This window comes from Maniola hyperantus, chromosome 27 (genome assembly GCF_902806685.2).
Source record: "Maniola hyperantus chromosome 27, iAphHyp1.2, whole genome shotgun sequence".
Lineage (NCBI taxonomy): Eukaryota > Metazoa > Arthropoda > Insecta > Lepidoptera > Nymphalidae > Maniola > Maniola hyperantus.
The window spans coordinates 1,206,348-1,231,787 of record NC_048562.1 but is presented as its reverse complement, the minus strand read 5'-3'; the positions used below and the strand labels follow the sequence as shown (position 1 = coordinate 1,231,787).

The window sequence follows — 25,440 nt, the reverse complement described above, 5'->3', positions numbered from 1 at the left end:
ATTGCTGCTTCATTGGGTGATATCAAAATCTTTTTTTCGTAGAAAACCTTCAACGGATTAAAAAATGAGCTCAGTGGCTATCATTCAGTGTTAGACACTGAGTCGGCGATTACGTAAAACGTTGCAGTAGCGACAGCAATGCGACAGTTGATTTGCTGTCTCTATTCTTCTTCTTCTTATTTTGCTTTGTGGCTATTGCTGTCTCTCTCTTGCCGCTGTTACGTGTGACGTTTGACAGGAATGATCGCGAGATTTACGCCTGTCGCGAGATACGTAATCACAATCACCCCACCGGTGTTACCAAAGCGCGTGGTCACCGTACGCTATTATCATGTTTTCGTCATTGGTGATATCAAGTTAATGCTAGATCTGAATCGCAACCAACCTGTTAACAGACGGCATGACATGACTAGAACGTGTTACTTCGCAAAAGTGTCATTTTCATGTTTTTTTTTCATTTATTTAGCCAAATGTGAGTACATTCATGGATGGTCCCTTTCACATTTTGCCATTTATGTAATTTTAATTCACTTATTTAAATAATTATATAAAAGGAAAAGCTGACTGACTGATCTATCAACGCACAGCTCAAACTACTGGACGGAACGGGCTGAAATTTGGCATGCAGATAGCTGTTATGGTGTAGGCATCCGCTAAGAAAGGATTTATGAAAATTCAACCTCTAAGGGCGTAAAATAGGGGTTTGAAATTTGTGTAGTCGCGAGCTTATTCTCGTCAGCAAATAAATGATTTGATTTGATTTGATCACATCCCGGTGTTACCAAACCGCGTGGTCACCTTACGCTATTATCATGTTTTCGTCATTGGTGATATCAAGTTAATGCTAGATCTAAATCGCAACCAACCTGTTAACAAACGGCATGACACTGAACCGCCAGTCGGTTCAGTATCATGCCGTTCCTAGGTTCGTGTTAGACTTTGTTTCAAGTTTGAAAGTAGAAGTTTTTTAAGCTTTACTATATAATCGCCTGTTTGCGACTAGAACGTGTTACTTCGCAAAAGTGTCATTTTTATGTTTTTTTTTTCATTTATTTAGCCAAATGTGAGTACATTCATGGGTGGTCCCTTTCACATTTTGCCATTTATATAATTTTAATTCACTTATCTAAATATATAAAAAGAAAAGGTGACTGACTGATCTATCAACGCACAGCTCAAACTACTGGACGGATCGGGCTGAAATTTGGCATGCAGATAGCTGTTATGATGTAGGCATCCGCTAAGAAAGGATTTATGAAAATTCAACCTCTAAGGGGGTAAAATAGGGATTTGAAATTTGTGTAGTCGCGAGCTTATTCTCGACAGCAAATAAATGATTTTATTTGATTTGATCACATCCCGGTGTTACCAAACCGCGTGGTCACCGTATGCTATTATCATGTTTTCGTCATCGGTGATATCAAGTTAATGCTAGATCTGAATCGCAACCAACCTGTTAACAGACGGCATGACACTGAACCGACTGGTTCCTAGGCTCATGTTAGACTTTGTTTCAAGTTTGAAACTAGAAGTTTTTTAAGTTTTATCATATCGTCTGTTATTTCGGAAAAGTGTAATTTTTAGGGTTCCGTACATTAAAAGGAAAAACGCAACCCTTAGGCTTATACAATCACTTTGTTTTCTGTTTGTCTAGAAACCTACAGGGTACTTCCCGTTGACCTAGAATCATGAAATTTGGCAGGTAGGTAGGTCTTATAGCAGACATTCGGGGAAAAATCTGAAACCGTGAATTTGTGGTTACATCACACAAAAAAAATTAAATTGTGATCATGAACCAATAATTAGTATTTTCAATTTATTTTCGAAGTAAGATAACTATATCAAGTGGGGTATCATATGAAAGGTCTTCACATGTGCATTCTAAAACAGATTTTTATTTATTTTTACCCATCATAGTTTTTAAATTATCGTACAAAATGTCGAAAAAATACGACTGTAGTACGGAACCCTCGTTGCGCGAGCCTGACTCGCACTTGGCCGGTTTTTATGAATGCCCAAACCTATTTATCCTATATCACTACCCATATTATATATGCGAAAGTGTGTTTGTTTGTTGATTTGTCCTTCAATCACATCCATGCTAATTCTAGGTCAATGGGAAGTTCCCTATAAGTTTTGATTCCCTCGAACTGACTGACACGACAGACAGGCAACGAGGTGATCCTAAAGCTACAGCTAAAGGTAAGAGTTCCTATTTCCTTTTGATTGAAAAGGTTTGAAAATTAGACCTTGCTCTCTAACAGACAGTTTTTTTTTTAAAGAATATTAACCAAATTGCTGACCCCCCCCTCCAATTAAGCGTAAAGCTTGTGCTAGGAGTAGGTACGACAATAGTGCAACGGGTGTGATTTGAACCGGCGACCTTTCGGTTTTCAGTCCGCTCCTATAACCATTGAGCTATCTTTATCTTTATTATCTTTATTATTACATTTTAAACAATATACACTAACAGTCTTAACCAAAGCGTGTACATGCAAAGTTATTAACAGCTAATTAGTAATTACATTCTAAAAAAAGCACTTAACACCCAAAAGTACTTAACAGCTACAATGCCACGATCGCAATCATCTCTGATTGGTTAATGCTCGCTCACTATTGGCCACAATGCATTGTTGCAACAAGAATCGCACAAATTCAGCCAATCAGAACAATTGAGATTGTAATAATGATTGATGCAGGTTTTAGACAATCGCCCCGCTGCATCTTTTTGATAAAACACGTCGGCATCTGGGAGTCTGCATCAGCATCTCGTTTATCAGTGCCACTACCCTGTGGGGCTTAATAAAGTTTCTTCATGAACAATTAAAGTAATCAGTTTTTAGTTAAGCCTCAAAACTACCGGTATAAATATTGTAATCTTTGTTGCTCTCGTGGCGATCTAGACTCGACACCTGACATTTAGACGGCATTCCGTCGCTAAATGGTCAAAAACGACAAAAACTGTACACCCACCCGGCTTTTAGGTACGAGATGACAAATTATGCATACGGTTCAGTTTGATTCTTAATTCTTTAGTTTAATTTAACCTAGCCTAGGGCTCCGCGCAAATCTATACTAATCTATACTAATATTATAAAGAGGTAAAGTTTTGTATGTCTGTAGGGGGTAATCTCTGGAACTCTGTCCCATATATGGGAAGGAACGTTTCGAACTGGAACAAAAGACAGAAGTGCAAATAAGGAAAGAAACGCTGGAAGTACTGCTAAGAGACAAAAAGTGCCAAAAAAAATTTTTAGAATAGGTACTGCACCAAAATAGCGAAATGTACTATAAAGAAAAATAAAACTTAAGTAAAACTGTAAATATTTTAATATATATTATACTTGTAAATATAGATCTATAGTTGTATGCTTATTATAAGAATAAATGTATATACTTTGATAAAAAATTATAGGTATAATATAGTTAATATAGAAAAACAAACTGTAAATAAATAATGTAAGAGACTAACAAAATGTAATACCCAAAAAAGAACTCTGACACAAATCGGAGGATTTCCGATGATTTTAATTTAAAAAAAAAAATCTCTGGAACTACTGAACCGATTTTGAAAATTCTTTCACCAGTAGAAAGCTACATTATTTCTGAGTGACAGGCTATATTTTATTTTCAAAAAAAATAGAGATCCCTACGAAAAATTGTAACAATGTGAACAAAGTCGTCTCATCTGTGAGCTTCCGTGGCGTGCGCTGCGTAAATAGTTAAAGTTGCACGAAAACAATGTTAGGTGGAATTGTTTTTGTTAAACAGCTCTAAAAAAAGTCGGCGATAGCATAAATCTATCTTTTACGGTAGGCTCAAAATAACAATTTTTAGGGTTCCGTACCTCAAAAGGAAAAACGGAACCCTTATAGGATCACTTTGTTGTCTGTCTGTCTGTCTGTCAAGAAAACTACAGGGTACTTCCCGTTGACCTAGAATCTTGAAATTTGGCAGGTAGGTAGATCTTATAGCTGACATTTGGGGAAAAATCTGAAAACCGTGAATTTAGGGTTAGATCACACACAAAAAATTAAATTGTGGTCATTAGTATTTTCAACTTTCGAAGTGAGATAACTATATCAAGTGGGGTATCATATGAACGGTCTTCACCTGTACATTCTAAAACAGATTTTTATTTATTTTAATGCATCATAGTTTTTGAATTATCGTGCAAAATGTCGAAAAAATACGACTGTAGTGCGGAACCCTCATTGCGCGAGCCTGACTCGCACTTGGCCGGTTTTTATGATTTTGAAATGTGGTCTAAAACAAAGTTTTAATTTCGAAGGTGTTTTACTATCATAGTATTAATCCTTATCAAAATAAAATTGTTCGTCATCTCAAGTATATTGCATTTAGACCAAAATTTATCCTTTGTATCATTTCATTTAGAATAATATCTTAGGAGATATTACGAAATTAAAATAATCGCGACGGCCGCGGCAGTCCGGGACAGGAGTGTAGAAGGCGGGTAGAGAGGCGCAAGGGGCGCAACGGATCGACGTAATTTCTTGCGATGGATATAGTTAAAAACCTGGAGAGTGACATAGGCTACTTTTATACTGGAAAGTCAAAGAGTTCCCGCGGGATTTTTAAAAACCTAAATTTACGCGGACGAAGTCGCGGGCATCAAAAAAAATCTATTAAAAATATGCTCCTGAAAAAAGCATATTACATAATTGAAGATTATCTAAATGATAAAAGAGACCTGACCTGCAGCTCGTTCCAGCAACGCGCGGGACTGCAAATAGTATTTTATACATGGCATAATCTTGTACCTATATCAAATATTTAAAAAGAGCAACCGCCGAGTTTCTTGCTGGTTCTTCTCGGTAGGAAAGGCATTCCGAACCAGTGGTAGATGCATCCGACTATTCGAAAGTACTTGTAAAAGTTTATTCGAATAAAAAGATTTTTATTTATTTATTTATTTATCAGCTAGTATCCTTATATTTTAGCGCATGGGAATAAAAACTGGCTGACGATAACGGAAATACTGACTGCTTCCGCCTGTAGTGTATAAATGACAGTTTTTAATTGTCATTTTCTAATGTATGCAAAACGTGCTGTCTATCGGTTGAAGAACGTGGGATCCTTGCCTATGCATTTTTAATAGTAGGTACCTAGTTGAAACGGTTGCATAATAGGGTTTATGATGACCTCCCTGGCGCAGTGGTAAGTTATTAGTGAGAGGTCCTGGGTTCGATTCCTGGCACGTGTTCAATCATGATTTTTTAAGTTGTTCTCTTTAATAATGAATTTTAGCCCTATAAACTACAACTTACCACTAAAAAAAACCGGCCAAGCGCGAGTCAGGCTCGCGCAACGAGGGTTCCGTACTACAGTCGTATTTTTTCGACATTTTGCGATTGACATTGACGATAATTCAAAAACTATGATGCATAAAAATAAATGAAAATCTGTTTTAGAATGTACAGGTGAAGACCTTTCATATGATACCCCACATCTTACTTCGAAAGTTGAAAATACTAATTATTAGTTCATGACCACAAATTATTATTTTTAGGGTTCCGTACCTCAAAAGGAAAAACGGAACCTGTCTGTCTGTCTGTCTGTCTGTCTGTCCGTCTGTCTGTCAAGAAACCTACAGGGTACTTCCCGTTGACCTAGAATCATGAAATTTGCCAGGACAGACAGACAACAAAGTGATCCTATAAGGGTTCCGTTTTTCCTTTTCAGGTACGGAACCCTAAAAACCACGTGATTTTATTACTACAGTCCAAGGCCCTATTTGTTTCTTAACTTATATCTACTTAATTTCTAAGGAAGGGGAAAATTATATGTACATAGTTAGTGTAGGCCTTATTAAAAAAAAGTCGCGAAGTTTTCTCTCACAACAAAACTAACCCGATCGCGATGAATATGCATATAACATATGGCATATAAAGGTTAATACAAACACGTTACATATAACATACATATAGTATGGATACTTAAATGTAGCGCCGACCTGATTTTTGGAGATCCTTAATTAAATTAGCGAAATCTAAACCTAAAAGAACTAGGTAGGTAAGAAACATATCTAGCTCTGAAATCAGCCATTTTTGAAATCTAAATATATAAAAGGAAAAGGTGACTGACTGATTGATCTATCAACGCACAGCTCAAACTACTGGACGGATCGGGCTGCGGCATGTAGATAGCTATTATGACGTAGGCATCCGCTAAGAAAGGATTTATGAAAATTCAACCCCTCTCTCGCGACTTCGTCCGCTTGGACTACACAAATTTCAAACCCCTATTTCACCCCTTTAGGGATTGAATTTTCAATAATCCTTTCTTAGTGGATGCCTACGTCATAATAGCTATATGCATGCGCAGCCCGATCCGTCTAGTAGATTGAGCTGTGCATTGATAGATTAGTCAGTCAGCCAGTCAGTCACCTTTTCCTTTTATAATATTTAGATGCGAAAGTGTATGTCTGTATGCTAGCTTTTCACGGCTCATTCATTTAACCAATTTTGATGAAATTTGGTATAGAGATAGCTAAGATAGCTTGCATCCCGGGGGCGGATATACGGCTACTTTTTGTCCCGGAAAATAAAAGAGTTCCCACGGGATTTTCAAGAACATAAATCTACATTTACTAAGTCGCGCTCTTTTGTACAAAGATAGTTTGCATACTGGCAAATCTCTGCATAGTATAAAATAAAGTCGCTTCCAGCTGTCTGTATGTATGAACGCGTAGATGTTTTGAACTACGCAACGGATTTTAATGCGGTTTTCACCAATAGATAGAGTGATTCAAGAGGAAGGTTTATAGGTATAGTTTAATTCTCAAAAAATTAGAGATCCCTAGAGAAATTGAAATAACACCTACTTGTGTGATTTTTTTGAATTTGGTCGGAAAAAAACCTCTAATTTCAGGGTTTTCGAGGCAATGACACCTCAATGAAACCACATTAGTATCTATATTGCACCCATGCGAAGCTGGGGCGAGTCGCTAGAAAGTCGAAAGAATCGCAAGATCGTGGTGTGTGGAAGTCCTAAGAGATCTATGTCCAGCAGTGGACGTCTATCAGTTGATAATGATGATGATGGAATATTAAGGAGCCATAGAAAGCCTTTTTTCCAACCCTAACACTAAGTAAAACACTATTTTTTGCACTAAACAGAAACAGGTCGGTTATTAGTGTTAACATTTAATAGAAAACTCGTCTCGACGGGTTGTCGAATTTGCATGTTAACTTGTTTTCATACAAAAAATATAACGCTCCAATTATTTAAACTTTAAAAGCTAGTTCTAGTTTCGTCGTGCGAAAGCTTAGGTAAGACTAGATAAGGCTGGGCGCAGACCTAGGTTTTTGTAGGGTATCTCCAGGAAAAAAAAACCGGCCAAGTGCGAGTCAGACTTACGCACCGAGGCTTTCAAACTCGAGTCTTTTTAAGAGACCTTTAGAAGAAGATAGCGGATTTGTCTCTGTCGTTGAGACCGACAAAACGTCATATAGGTATGAGTGACAGAGACAACGCTCTACAAACCCGAAATGTCATTCTAAAGGCCGATGTACATTATTTTCTGCGTACTGTAATCCATACTATCCATACTAATATTATTATAAATGCGAAAGTGTCCGTCTGTCTGCTAGCTTTTCACGGCCCAACCGTTCAACCGATTTTGATGAAATTTGGTACAGAGTTAGCTTATATCCCGGGGACGGACATAGGCTACTTTTTATCCCGGAAAATTAGAGGGCTCCCACGGGACGAAGAAGGTATATTTGAGCCTCGATAGCTCAACGGTTATAGGAGCGGACTCAAAACCGAAAGGTCGCCGGTTCAAATCACACCCGTTGCACTATTGTCGTACCTACTCCTAGCACAAGCTTTACGCTTAATTGGAGGGGAAATGGGAATATTAGTCAGCATGATAAACTTGACTAATATTTGACTTGATTTAACATTTGACTGTGGACGCCTATCAATCGCGGTTCTTAGCCATAGCTTTACGGACGCGTCCCATAGTTTGTTTCACGCTTTAACCTTGTGTTTTGTTTATTTATTTATTTTAAATAGTTGTAACATCTAGCTGTAAATTATTAACTATTCATATCTTATGTATGGGAAGGCACTGGCCCCTTTTCCAAATCCCGTGTTTTAACACGGGATTTCCTAGTTTAGGGGTCAGGATTCTAGAGAGTTGATTACTGTACTGAGTTTTTTAAATAAATAAATATTATATTATTATTACTAAAAAAAAAATGTAGGTGCAGTTGATTTCGTGGTCAAGCGTAAACCGTAAGTATCTCTAAAAATGTCCTTCGTTATCGATTACAGTTAACTGATAGACAAGTACAATCGATTACAAGTTACACGTGTGTCCAAACACCTATTATCTACTTTGGAATTGAACTGAGTTATCTAATTATCACATTTTTAGGGTTCCGTACCTCAAAAGGAAAAAACGGAACCCTTATATCACTTTGTTGTCTGTTTGTCTGTCGGTCTGTCAAGAAACCGACAGGGTACTTCCCATTGACCTAGAATCATGAAATTTGGCAGGTAGGTAGGACTTATAGCCTGTGGCGTGCACAGGAGTTTAAGCCAGGGTATGCATTTAGGTATGAACTTATTTTACGGCCGGTTATAATGAAAAACAAGCATTGATTTATTACAATGAGGGTAAGCAGTGCGTGTATGCCTCTATGAGCTGCACGCCACTGCTTATAGCTGACATTCGGGGAAAAATCTGAAAACCATGAATTTGTGGTTCATGACACAAAAAAAATGAAATTGTGGTCATGAACTAATAATTAGTATTTTCAATTTTCGAAGTAAGATAACTATAATATCAAGTGGGGTATCATATGAAAGGTCTTCACCTGTACATTTTAAAACAGATTTTGATTTATTTTTATGCATCATAGTTTTTGAATTATCGTGCAAAATGTCGATAAAATACGATTGTAGTACGGAACCCTCAGTGCGCGAGTCTGACTCGCACTTGGCCAGTTTTTTATGTTAATATTACTATTGGCGTGAGAAAATAAAATCTGAATCACTTTCTAAACTATTCATGATCAACCTATCGCCGGCTCACTACAGAGCACGGGTCTCCTCTCAGAGTGAGAAGGGTTTGGCCATAGTCTATCACGCTGGTCAAATGCGGATTAGTAGACTTCACACACCTTTGAGAACACCTCACACCTCTCGAGAGGAGACCCGTCCTCTGTAGTGAGACAGCGATGGGTTGATCATGATGATGAAAAGTTTAAAACCATTTTTAGGGTTCCGTACCTCAAAAGTAAAAAAGAAACCCTTCTGTCTGTCTGTCTGTTCGTCTGTCGTGTCTGTCAAGAAAATCTATAGGGTACTTCCCATTGACCTAGAATCATGAAATTTGGCAGGTAGGTAGGTCTTATAGCACAAGTAAAGGAATAAATCCAAAAACCGTGAATTTGTGGTTACATCACAAAAATAAATTAATTTGTGTTCATGAACAGATAGTTAGTATGTTCAATTTTCAAAGTAAGATAACTATATCAAGTGGGGTATTATATGAAAGGGCTTCACCTGTACATTCTAACACAGATTTTTATTAATTTTTATTATGCAAAGTAGTTTTTTGATTTATCGTGCAAAATGTGGAAAAAACACCCGAGTACGGAACCCTCGGTGCGCGAGCCTGACTCGCACTTGGCCGGTTTATTCACCTATCAAGAAGCCTTAGAAGAAGCGGATAAGTATGCCTATGTTAATTTTGGCAATATAATATTTTAGTCGGCGACATTTCAAAACGAGTTCAGTCATAATATGAGTAGATTAAATATTGACTCTAGTATTTTATAATTATGTGCCGATCCATTAGAAAGCGATCGAGATTTTATTTTCTCACGCTAAATATAATGTTCATCATCATCATGATCAACCCATCGCCGCCGGCTCACTACAGAGCACGGGTCTCCTCTCAGAGTGAAAAGGGTTTTGGCCATAGTCTACTACGCTGGCCATGTGCGGATTGGTAGACTTCACACACCTTTGAGAACATTATGGAGAACTCTCAGGCATGCAGGTTTCCTCACGATGTTTTCCTTCACCGTTAAAGCAAGCGATATTCAATTACTTAAAACGCACATAACTCCGAAAAGTTTAGAGGTGCGTGCCCGGGATCGAGCCCCGACCCCCGATTGGAAGGCGGACGTCCTAACCACTAGGCTATCACAGCTTATAATGTTAGCATTTTTTTTTAAATTTGATGACTAGCAACCCGCCTCGGCCTCGAACGGGTAGCTTATAACAATTTTCGTACGGATCTCTAAGTATTCCGAAATCTCCAAAGTTTACCAACCGAAAAATCTCAAAATAATTAGGGTCAACTAGATGATGCCCGTGACTTCGTCCGCGTGGAATTAGGTTTCTTAAAAATCCCATAGGAACTCTTTGATTCTCCGGGATAAAAAGTAGCCTATGTCACTCTCCAGGTCTTTATCTATACTCATGCAAAAATCACGTCAATCCGTTGCACCGTTGCGGCATGATTGAAGGACAAACCAACAAACAAACACATTTTCGCATTTATAATAAGGGTACTGATTAAATATTGACTTTAGTATTTTATAATGATGTGCCAGTCCATTAGAAAGCGATCCAGATTTTATTTTCTCACGCTTAATATAATCTAAATATAGCTAATATAAAAGTAAAAGGTTACTGACTGACTGACTGATCTATCAACGCACAGCTCACTGCTCAAACTACTGGACGGATCGGGCTGACATTTGACATGCAGATAGCTATTATGACGTAGGCATCCGCTAAGAAAAGATTATTGAAAATTTAACCCCTAAGGGGGTGAAATAGAGGTTCGAAATTTGTGTAGTTCACGCGGATGAAGTCGCGGGCATAAGCTAGTTTTTTTAAATAAAATAGTCTATGTTACTCAGGAATAATGCAGCTCAGCAAACGACGAGAAGACATCTGATCTGAAGCTTCCCGAACGCTGCCCAGCTGAGCTAGATACAGCGGTTAACCCTTTAGTTTCTGTAGTCCATGGGTTAACCTCTTTCTCGAAATTGGACCTACCTAACTGTATTGTGTGTCCCAGGTACACATACTCGTCTACAATTTCGAGTGCAGAGCTTTCAACTGTTATAAAGAACGTATACTACGCGATAGGTCCACCCCCCCCCGATAAAAGACGCCCTAAGCACGTCCTTAACGATCCCGATGATCAAATCAATACCGACAATGCTATCTCGTAGGGCTACACAACTCAATCTTATTACAGCGTCTTCGCCGGTGAAGACGAGGTCCCCGATTTCTAACGTCACCTGGACGTAGACTCACGCCACGGTCCGGGGGCGTACGGACTAAGCAGTAGTCTAACAACTCCACCCATCCCATCTCAACGTCATCCTAAGCCGTGGTCCGAGCCTCACAGGAGGCGCCCTTAGGAGGACGTTGCCCTCCGACCTGTCAAATTACTTCTTCGAGCCCTAGGGCTCACCCCCGGGCGGAGCTTAGAATATAATAGAATAGAATATGTTTTTTATTCATGTAAACTTTTTACAAGTGCTTATGAATAGTCAGGTAGTTTTAATTTACCACTGGTTCGGAATGCCGTTCCTACCGAGAAGAACCAGCAAGAAACTCGGCGGTTGCTCTTTTTAATTTATCAATTTACAATGTTATTATACCGTACTATACAAGCCATTGCAGCCCCGTGCATTGCTGGAGCGAGTCGAATCCAAGCTTTTTTATCGTTTACATAGTCTGCGACTGTATAATAATATAGTTTTTTTAGGAGCATACTTTTAACACATTTTTTAAACTTGTGTAAAGGCAAGTCTAAAATTGCTTGTGGAGTTTTATTATAAAATATTACACTCATTCCCACAAATGACTTTCCCACCCTCCAGAGGCGGAGCGCAGGAGTAGCTAGCTTATTTCGGTTTCTAGTTTGCCTATCGTGTAATTCGCACTTCGCGCTCCGAGTTAGCGCGGGGGCGTGGCAGTCTCACCTCGATTGCCATGTCGACCAGTCGCGAACTATACTCGTCTAAATTTCGAGTGCAGAGCTCTCAACCTTATAAAGAACGTATAACTTACGCGACAGGTCCCGATGGCAATCGGTGTATGAGGTGGGGGGACGCCCCGCACGTCTCGCGCTATCCCGCACCGAGTTAGGCCCGGTATCCACCTAAGTGGAGAGGATAGGAGATGCGTTCAATCGACCAATCAGATTCAAAATAGATGACGCAACAAAATTAGCACGTCATTTTTTAAAAATCGGATTGGTTTATACTGTACACATCTCCTCTCCGCTCCGCTTAGGTGGATACCGGGCCTTAGGGCGGGGGCTGTGTGCAGCGGCCTCACCTCGATTGCCATATCGACCAGTCGTGAACTATATACTCGTCTATAAATCCCGCAAATTGCTAATGCGCGTGGCCGTCATTTTAGTGACGTCAGCAATAGACTGAAGTTTCGAGCTGATGGTATATTTTTATTTCGGCTGACGTCAAAATGACGTCATTTCGATGTTAATGAGACATGGTTCCAGCGCAATAGCATTTTGCGGGACTTATACAATTTCGAGTGCAGAGCATTTAACCGGTATAAAGAAAAGAAGGTACAAACAAAGAAAAGCTGTCCAAATATTTATATTTGGGTTTTATTCGTTACATACAAACGCCATTTTAAAAGCTAATAAAGAAAACTTGATCTATAAAAGCACAGGATACGTTTATCATTAATAACTGAACTGAATAAAAAATCGGCCAAGTGCGAGTCAGACTCGCACACGAAGGGTTCCGTACCATCTAAATATATAAAAGGAAAAGGTGACTGCCTGACTGACTGACTGGCCGATCTATCAACGCACAGCTCAATATTATGACGTGGGCATCCGCTAAGAAAGGATTTTTCAAAATTCAACCCCTAAAGGAGTAAAATAACGGTTTGAAGTTTGTATGAAAGTCTGTCAGTTTTGAAGTTAGAATCGCGAAATTTTGCAATTCACACTAATCTATATATATAAGGAAAAGGTGACTGACTGACTGACTGATCTATCAACGCACAGCTCAAACTACTGGACGGATCGCGCTGAAATTCGGCATGCAGATAGCTATTATGACGTAGGCATCCGCTAAGAAAGAAGTCAGTCAGTTTTCAAGTTAGAAGTTTGAAGTTTTGTAGTTAATATTTTTGCAATTAGCAGTATGACATATTTTATGTTAAAATGTCATTGTGAAAGATCAACCCTAAGGGTGTAAAATAGGGGTTTAAATTTTGTTTACTCCACGCGGACGAAGTCGCGGGCATAAGCTAGTTGTTTTATATTTGGACCATTTATAGCTGAAACCTGTTTTGTGTGCCTTTATAATAAAAAAATAAAAATAAAAACGGTGCAACGGATTGACGTGATTTTTTGCATGGGTATAGTTAAAGACCTGGAGAGTGACATAGGCTACTTTTTATACCGGAAAATCAAAGAGTTCCCACGGGATTTTTAAAAACCTAAATCCACGCGGGCATCATCTAGTTTTCCGATATTTTTTTCGAATACGGAATTCTAAAAAGAGCTACTTTATTTTTAATGGCTATCCGTAATTATACTGATTAATTGATAAGCAATATTATAAGTAGTTTAGTAGATAAGACATTAAACAAATACAGGTTTTTTGAATGTCAGTTAAAATAAAACTTTCACACTAGGATTCGTACTGATGCGAAGTTATTTTTTTAAAGAATATTAGCTACTAGCTGATGCCCGCGACTTTGTCCCGTGGGAATCCCGTGGGAACTATTTGATTTTCCGGGATAAAAAGTAGCCTATTTATTTATTTTATTTATTTACACTTTATTGCACACAACACAAAGTAAACATTGAAAAAACACAATACAGGATCTTAATCTAATAGCTGTAGCATGCAAAGGCGGCCTTATCGCTAAAGCGATCTCTTCCAGGCAACCTTTGACGAAAGGAATCACGAAAGCACGGGTTACGGGCACGTAGCCTATGTCACTCTCCAGGTCTTTATCTATACCCATGCAAAAAATCACGTCAAACCGTTGCACCGTTGCGCCCGTGATCGAAGGACAAACCAACAAACCATAAAAACAAACGCATTTTCACATTTATACTGAGGGTACTGATGTTGAATAACTAATTATTATTCCCCTTTCCTCTCCAACTAAGCGTCAGGCTTGTGCTAGGAGTAGGTACGACAATAGTGCAACGGGCGGGGTTTGAACCGCCGACCTTTCTGTTTTCAGTGCACTCCTTTACCCGTTGAACTAATTGAGGCTCTAGTTTGTAGGGTTCCGTACCCGAAGGGTGCAAACGGGACCCTATTACTAACCCTCCGTTGTAAGTCCAACCGTTCGTCCGTCTGTCTGTCAGCGGGCTGTATGTCGTGAACGGTAATAGATAGAGAATTCAAATTTTCACAAAGTGTGTATTTCTATTGCCGCGATAAAACCAAATAGAAAAAATCCAACATGGCCGCCATGAAAACTAAAAAAAAATCAGCCAAGTGCAAGTCAGAGCCACGCACTGAGGGTTCCGTACTACAGTCGTATTTTTTCGCCATTTTGCACGATAAATCAAAAACTATTATGCATAAAAATGTCATGTAAAAGTGTAGTCGGTAGTGATGTTTATTATATAACACTTATTATGTGATAGTTAAGATAAAGATAGATAAATGTAATTGTTATCTTTAACTTTGAAGATTAATTGGGTTGCATACTGATTATACTTAAATAACATTAGTTTTTCAATTTTTATAAATAAGTAATATTATAATACATCAATACATACCCTTATAATAAATGCGAAAGTGTGTTTGTTCGTTGGTTTGTCCTTCAATCACGTCGCAACGGTGCAACGGATGACGTGATTTTTAGCATGGGTATAGATAAAGACCTGGAGAGTGACATAGGCATAGACCCGACGGGCGACAACGCGATCCTGCGCACGAAGCCCGCGTCTCATCCTTCGCCTCTTCTACTGTGCCCTCTGCTAGTCAGAGGGACACGCGGAGAAACCTCCCCTCCCAGGTCATTAGCCATAGCCAACAATATCCTCGAAGAGAGATTATTAGCCATGTTACCGGGGTGCACCGGCCCAAATACTGCTCTTCACCTCGGACGTATTCAAAAGGGACCAGCAGCACCCAGGCACACTGGGAGGTTACCTGGCTGGCACCCCAGGGATCAAACCCCCAAACCCCAAATAAGAGAAGCTTGTTTTTAGCTATCAACGCTTTTTAACTAAACTGAACTGAACTTAAAATAAATTAAAATTGAAATGGTAATAATTAAAGTTTAATTTATAATCTACTAGCTGATGCCCTCGACTTCGTCTGCGTGGATTTAGGTTTTTAAAAATCCCGTGGGAACTCTTCGATTTTCCGGGATAAAAAGTTGCCTATGTCCTTCCCCGGGGTGTAAACAAGTTTCTTGCCAGCTCTTCTCAGTAGAAACTATTTTCCGAACCGGTGGTAGAGGTCTCTAAAGAGGTAGTGGTCATGTAAAACATGAAATAAAAAATATTCATTTCAAGTTTAACCAATAGACAAGGATCTTATTCAAATAACTAGCTTATGCTCGCGACTTCGTCCGCGTGGATTACACAAATTTCAAACCCCTATTTCACCGTCTTAGGGGTTGAATTTTCAAAAATCCTTCCTTAGTGGATACCCACTCTTTACAAAGAACACACCCTCCAATATTTCATGTCTCTAGGCCCAGTGGTTTAGGCTGAGTGTTGATATATAAGTCAGTTAGTCAGTCAGTTAGGACTTTTATATCCAAAAATAATAATAATATAATATGTGAAGTCAAGTCAGCTGGCAACAAAAAACTTTATATTTATCTTACAAACTATTGATTATTCCATTTGACTTCTTAAAGGTTAAATATTTTTATTAGAAAAATCTTTCAAATTAAAATCATTTGATAATAGATATATAATAAAATAATATATTCTAATTTAATCCATATTATTTTTCCTGCTTAACTATATATAGTTGTATGTTTGTAACCAGTTTAAGATTGGCAACATTGTTTTATTAACCGACTTCAAAAAAAAGAGGAGGTTCTCAATTCGTCTGAATCTTTTTTTACAAGAATTTTTGTTACTGGTTAATACCAAGAAATAACATGAATTTTGGTACAAGACACAAAAAATATTTTTTTTACACTGGCTTTACAGCTCTGGATTCTAGCCATTTTGAGCCTAGTAACCGAATGGCATAACTCAGAAGTGCAAATACAATTTTTAAATTTAATTAAAGTTTCATTTTTAAATAGAATAATTAATTGAAATCGCATCTGCTAAATTCAAATTAGTAATAATCCTACGAAAAAAGGAAAGTAAGAATTTAAATAAAGCACATAGTTAGTAAGTATCAATTTAAAAATAAGCCAAAAAATAGCTAGGTACCAGTCAAAATATTTTTCTTATCATGTGCGAAAATAATAAATAAGTAAATAAATGTTAAGTATGTAAAATAAGACTGAAGAAAAATTCAAGGTACTATCAGATAAATACATTGATTAGAGTCCAATAGCATTTTTTTGTAGATAAAGAAATAAACATTCAAAATAATATAGTGCTGTTGAAAACAAGCCTTTAGCGACATTTTTAAATTTAAATAAATTATTGCTTGGAACTGACCTTTAAAAATTCAAATTCGTTCCATTTTCGTTCCAAAACTTCAGAAGCGATCCACTCAGCCAACTTTGCACGATTAATAAAATTCGCGATTTTATTTTAAAAAAGATAACTAAGAATATCGGTTAAGGCATTTTATCAAACGGTTTAGAGCCAATCATAGGTTTAAATATGAATTTTGTACTAATTGAGATAACACCACAATTACGTACGATAAGTAAACGACTCGAGGTTTGTATCACTGCAAATGCCGAAAATATACAGCCGGTTATTATTCGACAAATGTATGCGGCGAGGAGGCGAATCGTAATAAAATTATACACGGCATAGCGTCAAATTACGCGTCTCTCGCCTTTAGTTAAAAGGTTAACAGGCAATTGACTACAGTTTTTTTTAATCAGTTAAAAATAAGGACATTCAATGATCATATCGCAATTTTTATTAACTCACCGATGCTAGCGGGCCGCATTCCACCGTTCTCGAAGTGCGTGGGCTCGTATTTTCATCTTGTTCACGTAATACCACTTCACGAATTACTAATATTTTGTATCAAAATGCAAGAGATATAAAAAATAAGATGACCACTGTTACTTTGGAACTGTCAAAATTTAACTTCACTCAAGTGGTTGTGCCAAGTGCCCATAGACAAATATTCGTGTTTTATTTATAGATGTTAGTTTTTCTATTGCACACGAGATGGAACTAGTAGTAATTTATTTTTCTTTGTCTATAACCTAGTTATTCAACTGATAACTAGATGGCACTGTAAGTTATTTTTAAAACTTATCGTCTACTCAACGCTAGATGGTGATGTAAGTATTTTTTTGTCAAATTAGTTTCAGTACTTTTAGGTTTAGCTTTTAGGATCTTGAAGTCTTGAATTAAATAATTAGTTAATAATTTCTCTCTCTCTCTTTGGATATTGGGAAACAGTGGTCTGTACTCTCTATTTCCAAATCGTTCGAAACAGTCCATACTAAATACTACCTATTCAAAAGATTCAGGATTCCAAATCTAAAACTGTGGTGAGTACAGTCGGTAACAGTAAGGTTTTACGAGAGAGAAGGCTCGGGTTCGATTACCATAGGTATCCTAATTCCTAATAATATTATAAAATGTGAAAGTGTGGATGTTTGGATGTTTGTTACTCAATCACGCAAAAACGGCTAAACGGATTTGGATGTGGCATGGCGATAGATTATACCCTGGATTAACACATGGGCTACTTTTTATCCCGGAAAATCAAAGAGTTCCCGCGGGATTTTGAAAAATGTAAATCCACGCAGACGAAGTCGCGGGCATCAGCTATTAATTTATAAGTCAGATTTCTAATTATAAATTTAATGTGAGTATCTTACGGGAGAATTTGACTGCGAATATGACCAAGTCAAGCCAATTCAAGTTAATCTAAAAACCAAAAAAAAAATAAGTAAGTTGGAGGATAATTCTCATTTTCTAACACCGGATGTAAAACCAATTAGATCTAGAGGAAATAAATAAAAAATCAACCTTTGCCTAATCTATGAATGACTTTTAAAAATAAAACAATAGCAGGGCCATAGACAATCGCCAAATTTCCAAACAAACGTATTGGCTATGATATCTATCTTGTAAAAAACAAAGAGCGATCTATGCATGCTTAAATTTGTAGGGAATAATTTCTGTGCGTTGATTTTTATCCGAGTCGAAAAAGGTAGAGTTCAGTCGTCATCATCATGATCAACCCATCACCGGCTCACTACAGAGCACGGGTCTCCTCTCAGAATGAAATGGGTTTTGGCCATAGTCTACCACGCTGGCCATGTGCGGATTGGTAGACTTCAAACACCTTTGAGAACATTATGGAGAACTCTCAGGCTTGCAGGTTTCCTCACGATGTTTTCCTTCACCGTTAAAGCAAGTGATATTTAATTAATTAAAACGCACATAACTCCGAAAAGTTAGAGGTGCGTGTCCGGGATCGAACCCCCGACCTCCGATTAGAAGGCGGACGTCCTAACCACTAGGCTATCACAGCTCATACACAGAGTTGAGCAAGTGCTCATTAGTAGCACGTGTGTCATGTAATGAGCATGCTTATTTCGAGCATGCTCAAAAATCAACCGACGTTTGATTTTCGAGCATGCTACCTGAGGCGCGGGTAGAAGGGGGCGTGCTCCGAGCGCGTCTGAACAGGGTTTGCTTATAGCATTACTCAGTACAACATACAACATATAACTCTACAGTTTATTTAAGCATGCTTATTGCTGGCAAATGTGAACAGTTGCATGAGCATGCTAACATTAAGCTAGCATAAAAGCACGCTTATTTTGAGCACGTCTGTCCGTACCTTTAAGTATTTTTCAGTATTTCTTGAAAGTTCTGGTAAGTTAAAAACTATGTGAATAGGTAATACGGTATTTGACGACTAGTCAAATCAGTGACTTTTTATCAAACGTCAAAACGCGCGCTTAGTATGCGAGATTCTATGGAATAGTGTGTGAAGTCTTAATCATTTGACGTGCTTTTTGTAGTTTAATCGATAATTTAAAATGATTATCACACTTAAAACCAACAAAGGACGCCTGGAAGAGATCGCTTTAGCGATAAGGCCGCCTTTGCATGCTACATATATTAGAATAAGATCCTGTATTGTGTTTTTTCAATGTTTACTTTGTGTTGTGTGCAATAAAGTGTAAAAAAAAAAAAAAAAAAAAAAAGGACGTGGATTTTACGTATTTTGGATCTATTTAATAATCACTGAGAAATAATTTAGTTTTGATGTACCGAGTCAAATACCCAATTATGTATTTCATTAATTAAGTTAAATACCTAAAAGCCTTGCGTGCGCCTTTGCGACAAGTCTCCTTGATTCGTCTGAGACAAAGGCTAGAATATTCAAACACGAACAAAGGGGACACTTGACGGCAACGTTAGTTCCGATTTTCGCCACGCGCCAAGATAGCCTTGTCGTACTGTAGAGCCCTATTAGCACTGTTCTCTATTGAATAAAAATGCAGGCGCGTCCGGGTGCAGTGCCTAGTCAACAGTGGAGTGGAAAGTGACAAAACAATATGTAAATATCATTATTTAGCGAACACGCACAGTCATCCAACCAATTTGTTCTGGGTTCGACGTTTGCTTATTGGGACAGAGGCGGAGCAGAGTCGATTTTTTTTTATTCGTTTATTTGCAATCAACAGCGATACATGCAATATATACTATAATTACTTAAATAGTTATTAATTATAAATTTATAACAGTACGTTTGATAATTTAAACAAGCTTTACAATAATATAATAATATGAAAATATAAAAGTCAATTAACTAGTAAAAATACCTACCTAGTAGGTGATTCACAACATATGTATGTGTGTGTGTATGTGTGAGTGTATGTGTGTCTGTGTGTCTGTGTGTGTGTGGGTGTGTGTTTGTGTGTGGGAGAGAGAGAATACGTGAGAGAGTATGCGTGAGTGCGTGCTTGTGGGTTATGATATTATGCGGATTTATGTACTATTATAGATACTAGTATAATTATTATTAGTTACATATTATTATTTTTCCGATGCAGTTTAATTATTTCCTTTATCTTTATTTATTATCTATTATTATCTAAATAAATAAAAGGAAAAGGTGACTGACCGACTGACTGATCTATCAACGCACAGGTCAAACTACTGGACGGATTGGGCTGAAATTATACTTAACTATACTAAACTAATTTTGAAAGTTATAACCCTTAAAACAACTCCATTTTAAGTCAAATTTTGAGGCAACTTTACTTAGTTAATAATAATAACTAGCTTATGCCCGCGACTTCGTCCGCGTGGACTACGCAAATTTCAAACCCTTGTTTTACCCCGTCAGGGGTTGATTTTTTAAAAATACTTTCTTAGTGGACCTCTACGTCATAATAGCTATCAGCATGCCAAATTTCAGCACGATCCGTCCCATAGTTTGAGCTGTGCGTTGATAGATCAGTCAGTCAGTTAGTCAGTCAGTCACCTTTACTTTTTAGATATTTAGATTTTGTACAATACGCGGCAGAAAACAATGTACATCGACATAGAAAGAGATAGCAGATTTGTAGAGCATTGTCTCTGTCGTTGAGACCGACAAAACGTCACGTAGGTATGAGTGACAAAGACAACGCTCTACAAGGCCGGAATTTCATTCTAAAGGCCGATGTAGGTACATTACTTTCTGCCGCGCACTGTAAGAAGAAGTGGAGTACAGTCGATTCTATTATTTAGTATCTAATAATAATTCTAATCTACCAACACTAGCTGATGCCCGTGACTTTATCTGCGTGGATTTAGATTTTCAAAAGTCCCGTGGAAACTTTATGATTTGCCGGGTTAAAAAGTAGCCTATATCACTCTGTACGTCTCAACTATTTTTACTATATTATCTAGTTATACGGAACTTTGTAATGCTAAGTGAGTTTTTTTGCAGGAATTTCAAAGTTGTGGAAATGTAGAACATTCGACTCTACAGTTTTCCTGCGATCGATCTGCATTTTGAAATTGGAACGGCGCAAGTCATAGACAATAATGATGGTATCTGTGGCCGTTTAGCATAGAACACGGTTTGGCAACCTGGCATTCAAGTCCCCAGACAAATTAAAAAGTTAACTTTAGACAATGTGTTACAAGCTTTATTGTGATAATAACCTGTTTAATAGATGGGCTGATGTTATTATAAATACATTAATTACTACGTAATAAGTACTTCGTCATCATCATGATCAACCCATCACCGGCTCACTACAGAGCACGGGTCTCCTCTTAGAGTGAGAAGGGTTTTGGCCATAGTCTACCCTACCACGTTGGCCATGTGCGGATTGGTAGACTTCACACACCTTTGAGAACATTATGAAGAACTCTAAGGCATGTAGCTTTCCTCACGATGTTTTCCTTCACCGTTAAAGCAAGTGATATTTAATTACTTACTTAAAACGCACATAACTCCGAAAAGTTAGAGGTGCGTGCCCGGGATCGAACCCCCGACCTCCGATTAGAAGGCGGACGTCCGTTAGGACTAGGCTATCACAGCATATTCGCTTTGCAATACAGCTGCTCAATAATCGATAGTCACCTAATAATCGAATCATATGACGTAACCCTGTATAGATTAGAGGTCATAAAATCGATCATAGCTTCCGATCGACGCGCGGTTCGAATACTGATTTCATTTCAGGGAACTGGGAAAAACATAGTAGGCTATTTTTTTTTTTGATAACGTGTTTGTACTCTTAGTTTAGTTTAGTTTAATATTCTTTATTGTACACCAAAAAGAAAAGACACAAAAAGAAACATGTAAAAGAAGAACACTTCGGTGAATGATTAGCTGGGTGATTCGCTAACTCAGTTTCTAACACTGAATGATATGCACGGAGCTCATTTTTAGGGTTCCGTACCTCAAAAGGAAAAACGGAACCCTTATAGGATCACTTTGTTGTCTGTCTGTCTGTCGGTCTGTCAAGAAACCTACAGGGTACTTCCCGTTGACCTAGAATCATAAAATTTGGCAGGTAGGTAGGTCTTATAGCTGACATTCGGGGAAAAATCTGAAAACCGTGAATTTGTGGTTACATCACACAAAAAAATTAAATTGTGGTCATGAACTAATAATTAGTAGGTATTTTCAATTTTCGAAGTAAGATAAATATATCAAGTGGGGTATCATATGAAAAGTCTCCACCTGTACATTCTAAAACAGATTTTTATTTATTTTTATGCATCATAGTTTTTGAATTATCGTGCAAAATGTCGAAAAAATACGACTGTAGTACGGAACCCTCGTTGCGCGAGCCTGACTCGCACTTGGCCGGTTTTTTAATCCGTTGAAGGTTTTCTACTAAAAAATCTAAATCTAAATGTCTATAGAACTAACCAACCTTGGTGGCTATCATTTAGTGTTAGACACGTTCCCTGTTATGTGATGAACGTTCAGGACCAAAATTCGCTGACTTTTGCATCGGTGTCATGTTCAGGACCCACTTCCATCTTAGACTGCATCATCACTTACCATCAGGTGAGATTGCAATCAAGGGCTAACTTGTATCTGAATAAAAAAATAAAAATAAAAATTAAGTAAGTACCTACAGTAGGCACGCGGCAGAAAATTAGTTCTTTAGAAAGAGAGATTAGTCGTCGAGACCTACAAAACGTCACATAGATAACAGTGACAGAGATAACGCTCTACAAAGCCGAAATCTCTTTCTAATGTCGATGTACAATACTTCCTGCCGGCTACTGTATCTAGGTACATATTCCATATTTTTTCTTCTCCTCTCCTTCCTCCCCCTCCTCCTTTCATTGCCTGAGTCCTCCTCCTTCCTTTTACGACATGGTGGTTAACGTAGGTTATAGACCAGAGTGTGCTTAGTCCGTGACAGGTCGAGATAGCAATCAGGGCATGAGGCGGGGGACGCCCCGCACACCCGCACGTCACCCGCGCTCGCCCGCACCGAGTTAGCGCGGGGACCGTGCGTGTGTGCGGAGCGTTCCTTCCCCGATTGCCACATCAACGTGTCGCGTACCTACCATGCATTGAGGCTTGTGGCGTGAACTTCAGTCCCAATTCCCAAACAATGAGCTATAAAAGCATTTAGGCGGTGCTTGTATCATAACAATATCTGAGTCATCCAGACCAACATAACACCACGAATAATTAGTTATGGGCACCTATGGGCGCATGGTAGATATATAAAGCACTATTAGTAAACCTATGAAGCTGATTTCCGTTAGGTTAGTTCAATAACTTTATTTAAGATAAAATTGAAAAAACTATTGTTAGAAAAGACATATTACTCGATTAATGATTACCTTGTAGAGAAATTTTAGTTTTATTTTAATTTTTGACATTTGTAACATTATCATTTAAATTTGTACTTTTTTGTGACTAAGTATTTAATTTGACTAATTTTATCAAAACTATGTACCTACACGTTGTTCGGTATATCATAAGCTTGGACGATCTAACCTATTGTTTTGTAATATCTGCACTGTTTACCCATATTCGCAATAAAGAAATTTGAATTTGAATTTGAATTTGAATAATACTTCGTCGAAATTGATTGATCAGTATTCAGTACCCTTATTATAAATGCGAAAGTGTGTTTGTTTGTTGGTTTGTCTTTCAATCACGTCACGTCACGTCGCAACGGTGCAATGGATTGACGTGATTTTTGCATGAGTATAAATAGACCTGCAGAGTGACATAGGCTACTTTTCATGCCGGAAAATCAAAAAGTTCCCACTGGATTTTCAAAAAACCTAATCCTATCTTGACTATGAATTCTGGTGTTAGAAACTCTTTTCCAGTAGGGAAGAAAAAGACTCCTTTTAATTTTACTTTTTAGTCGTTTAGTGTAAAAACGACCATCGAAGTGTTTTGATTTTTGCATACAATCATCAATGCCAAAATAAAAAAATCTATGTTGATATTATTACGACCCTTATTGGTATCTTCTTACCTGCTATTTTCATTTGAATATTTCTTTTATTTATTTCCATTTGCGGTTGATTGTATCACGAATTTATTTGGAACGCTAAATGACAGATAATTGTCGGCCATTTTGAATCCATTGGCGCCATAAATGGCGGACATTGGTTTTGTTTGCGATCTAATTTGTCATAACAATGCTAATTGTTTTGCTAATTGTAATTCTATTACTGTTGCGGTGATTTGTTCAATAGTTTTATTTTATTGCATGACTAGCTTATGCTCTCGACTTCGTCCGCGTGGAGTACCTACACAAAATTCAAACCGCTATTTCGCTCCGGGTTGAATTTTCAAAAATGCTTAAACCTACGTCATAATAGCTATCTGCATGCCAAACAGCCCGATCCGTCCAGTAGTTTGAGCTGTGCGTTGATAGATCAGTCAGTTAACTTTTCCTTTTATACTTATATTTAGATAGATGCCCGCGACTTCGTTTGCGTGGATTTCTTACTTAGTTTTTAAAATCCCGCGGGATCTTAGATTTTCCACATTTTCCGAGATAAAAAGTAGCCTATGCTATATCAGGTCATAGGACTCGCGCAATGAGGGTTCCGTACTACACACAGTCGTATTTTTTCGACATTTTGCATGATAATTCATAAACTATGATACCTACATAAAAATAAAAATAAATCTGTTTTAGAATGCACAGGCGAAGACCTTTCATATGATACCCCACTTGATATACCTACTTACTTAGTTATCTTACATAGAAAATTAAAAATACAAATTATTAGTTCATGACCACAATTTTTTTTTTGTGTGATGTAACCACAAATTCACGGTTTTCAGATTTTTCCCCGAATATCAGCTATAACATCTACCTACCTGCCAAATTTCACGATTCTAGGTCAACGGGAAGTACTCTGTAGGTTTCTTGACAGACCGACAACAAACTGATCCTATACGGGTTCCGTTTTTCCTTTTGAGGTACGGAATCCTAAAAAAACGTCAGGTATCTACACTAGATAGGTACATAAATCCATAGAGTAAGTACAATAATATAGAAGGCAATCGAAACTAATGCATTAAAAATTAAAAGGTACTTATCGGCTCCAAATATGGCTTGGAATTGATTTTAAATATCCGAAATTAATAGATAATAGAATATAATATCCGTTGCCGATAGACAATGATGATTATCATAATAAAGAGATTTGTTCACGCGCTGGGGAAGGGACCGGACGATGGCGCTCGAATGTAGCGACAGCAAAAAAAATCAGTACCCTTATTATAAATGTGAAAGTGTGTTTGTTTTTTGGTTTGTTGGTTTGTCCTTCAATCACGTCGCTACGGTGCAACGGAT

The 25,440-nt window shown here is 37.8% G+C and overlaps 1 protein-coding gene across 1 annotated transcript in view; it reads right to left on the bottom strand.

The window, feature by feature from the left end:
• The window catches only part of LOC117994623 (uncharacterized), a 35,070-nt gene extending 22,716 nt beyond the window's left edge, over positions 1-12,354 (bottom strand). Inside the window, exon 1 of the mRNA XM_069508051.1 lies at positions 12,274-12,354. Within this exon, the coding sequence (XP_069364152.1) occupies positions 12,274-12,354 (81 nt within the window). The remainder of the gene's footprint in view (positions 1-12,273) is intronic.
• Between the last annotated feature and the right edge of the window lie 13,086 nt (positions 12,355-25,440).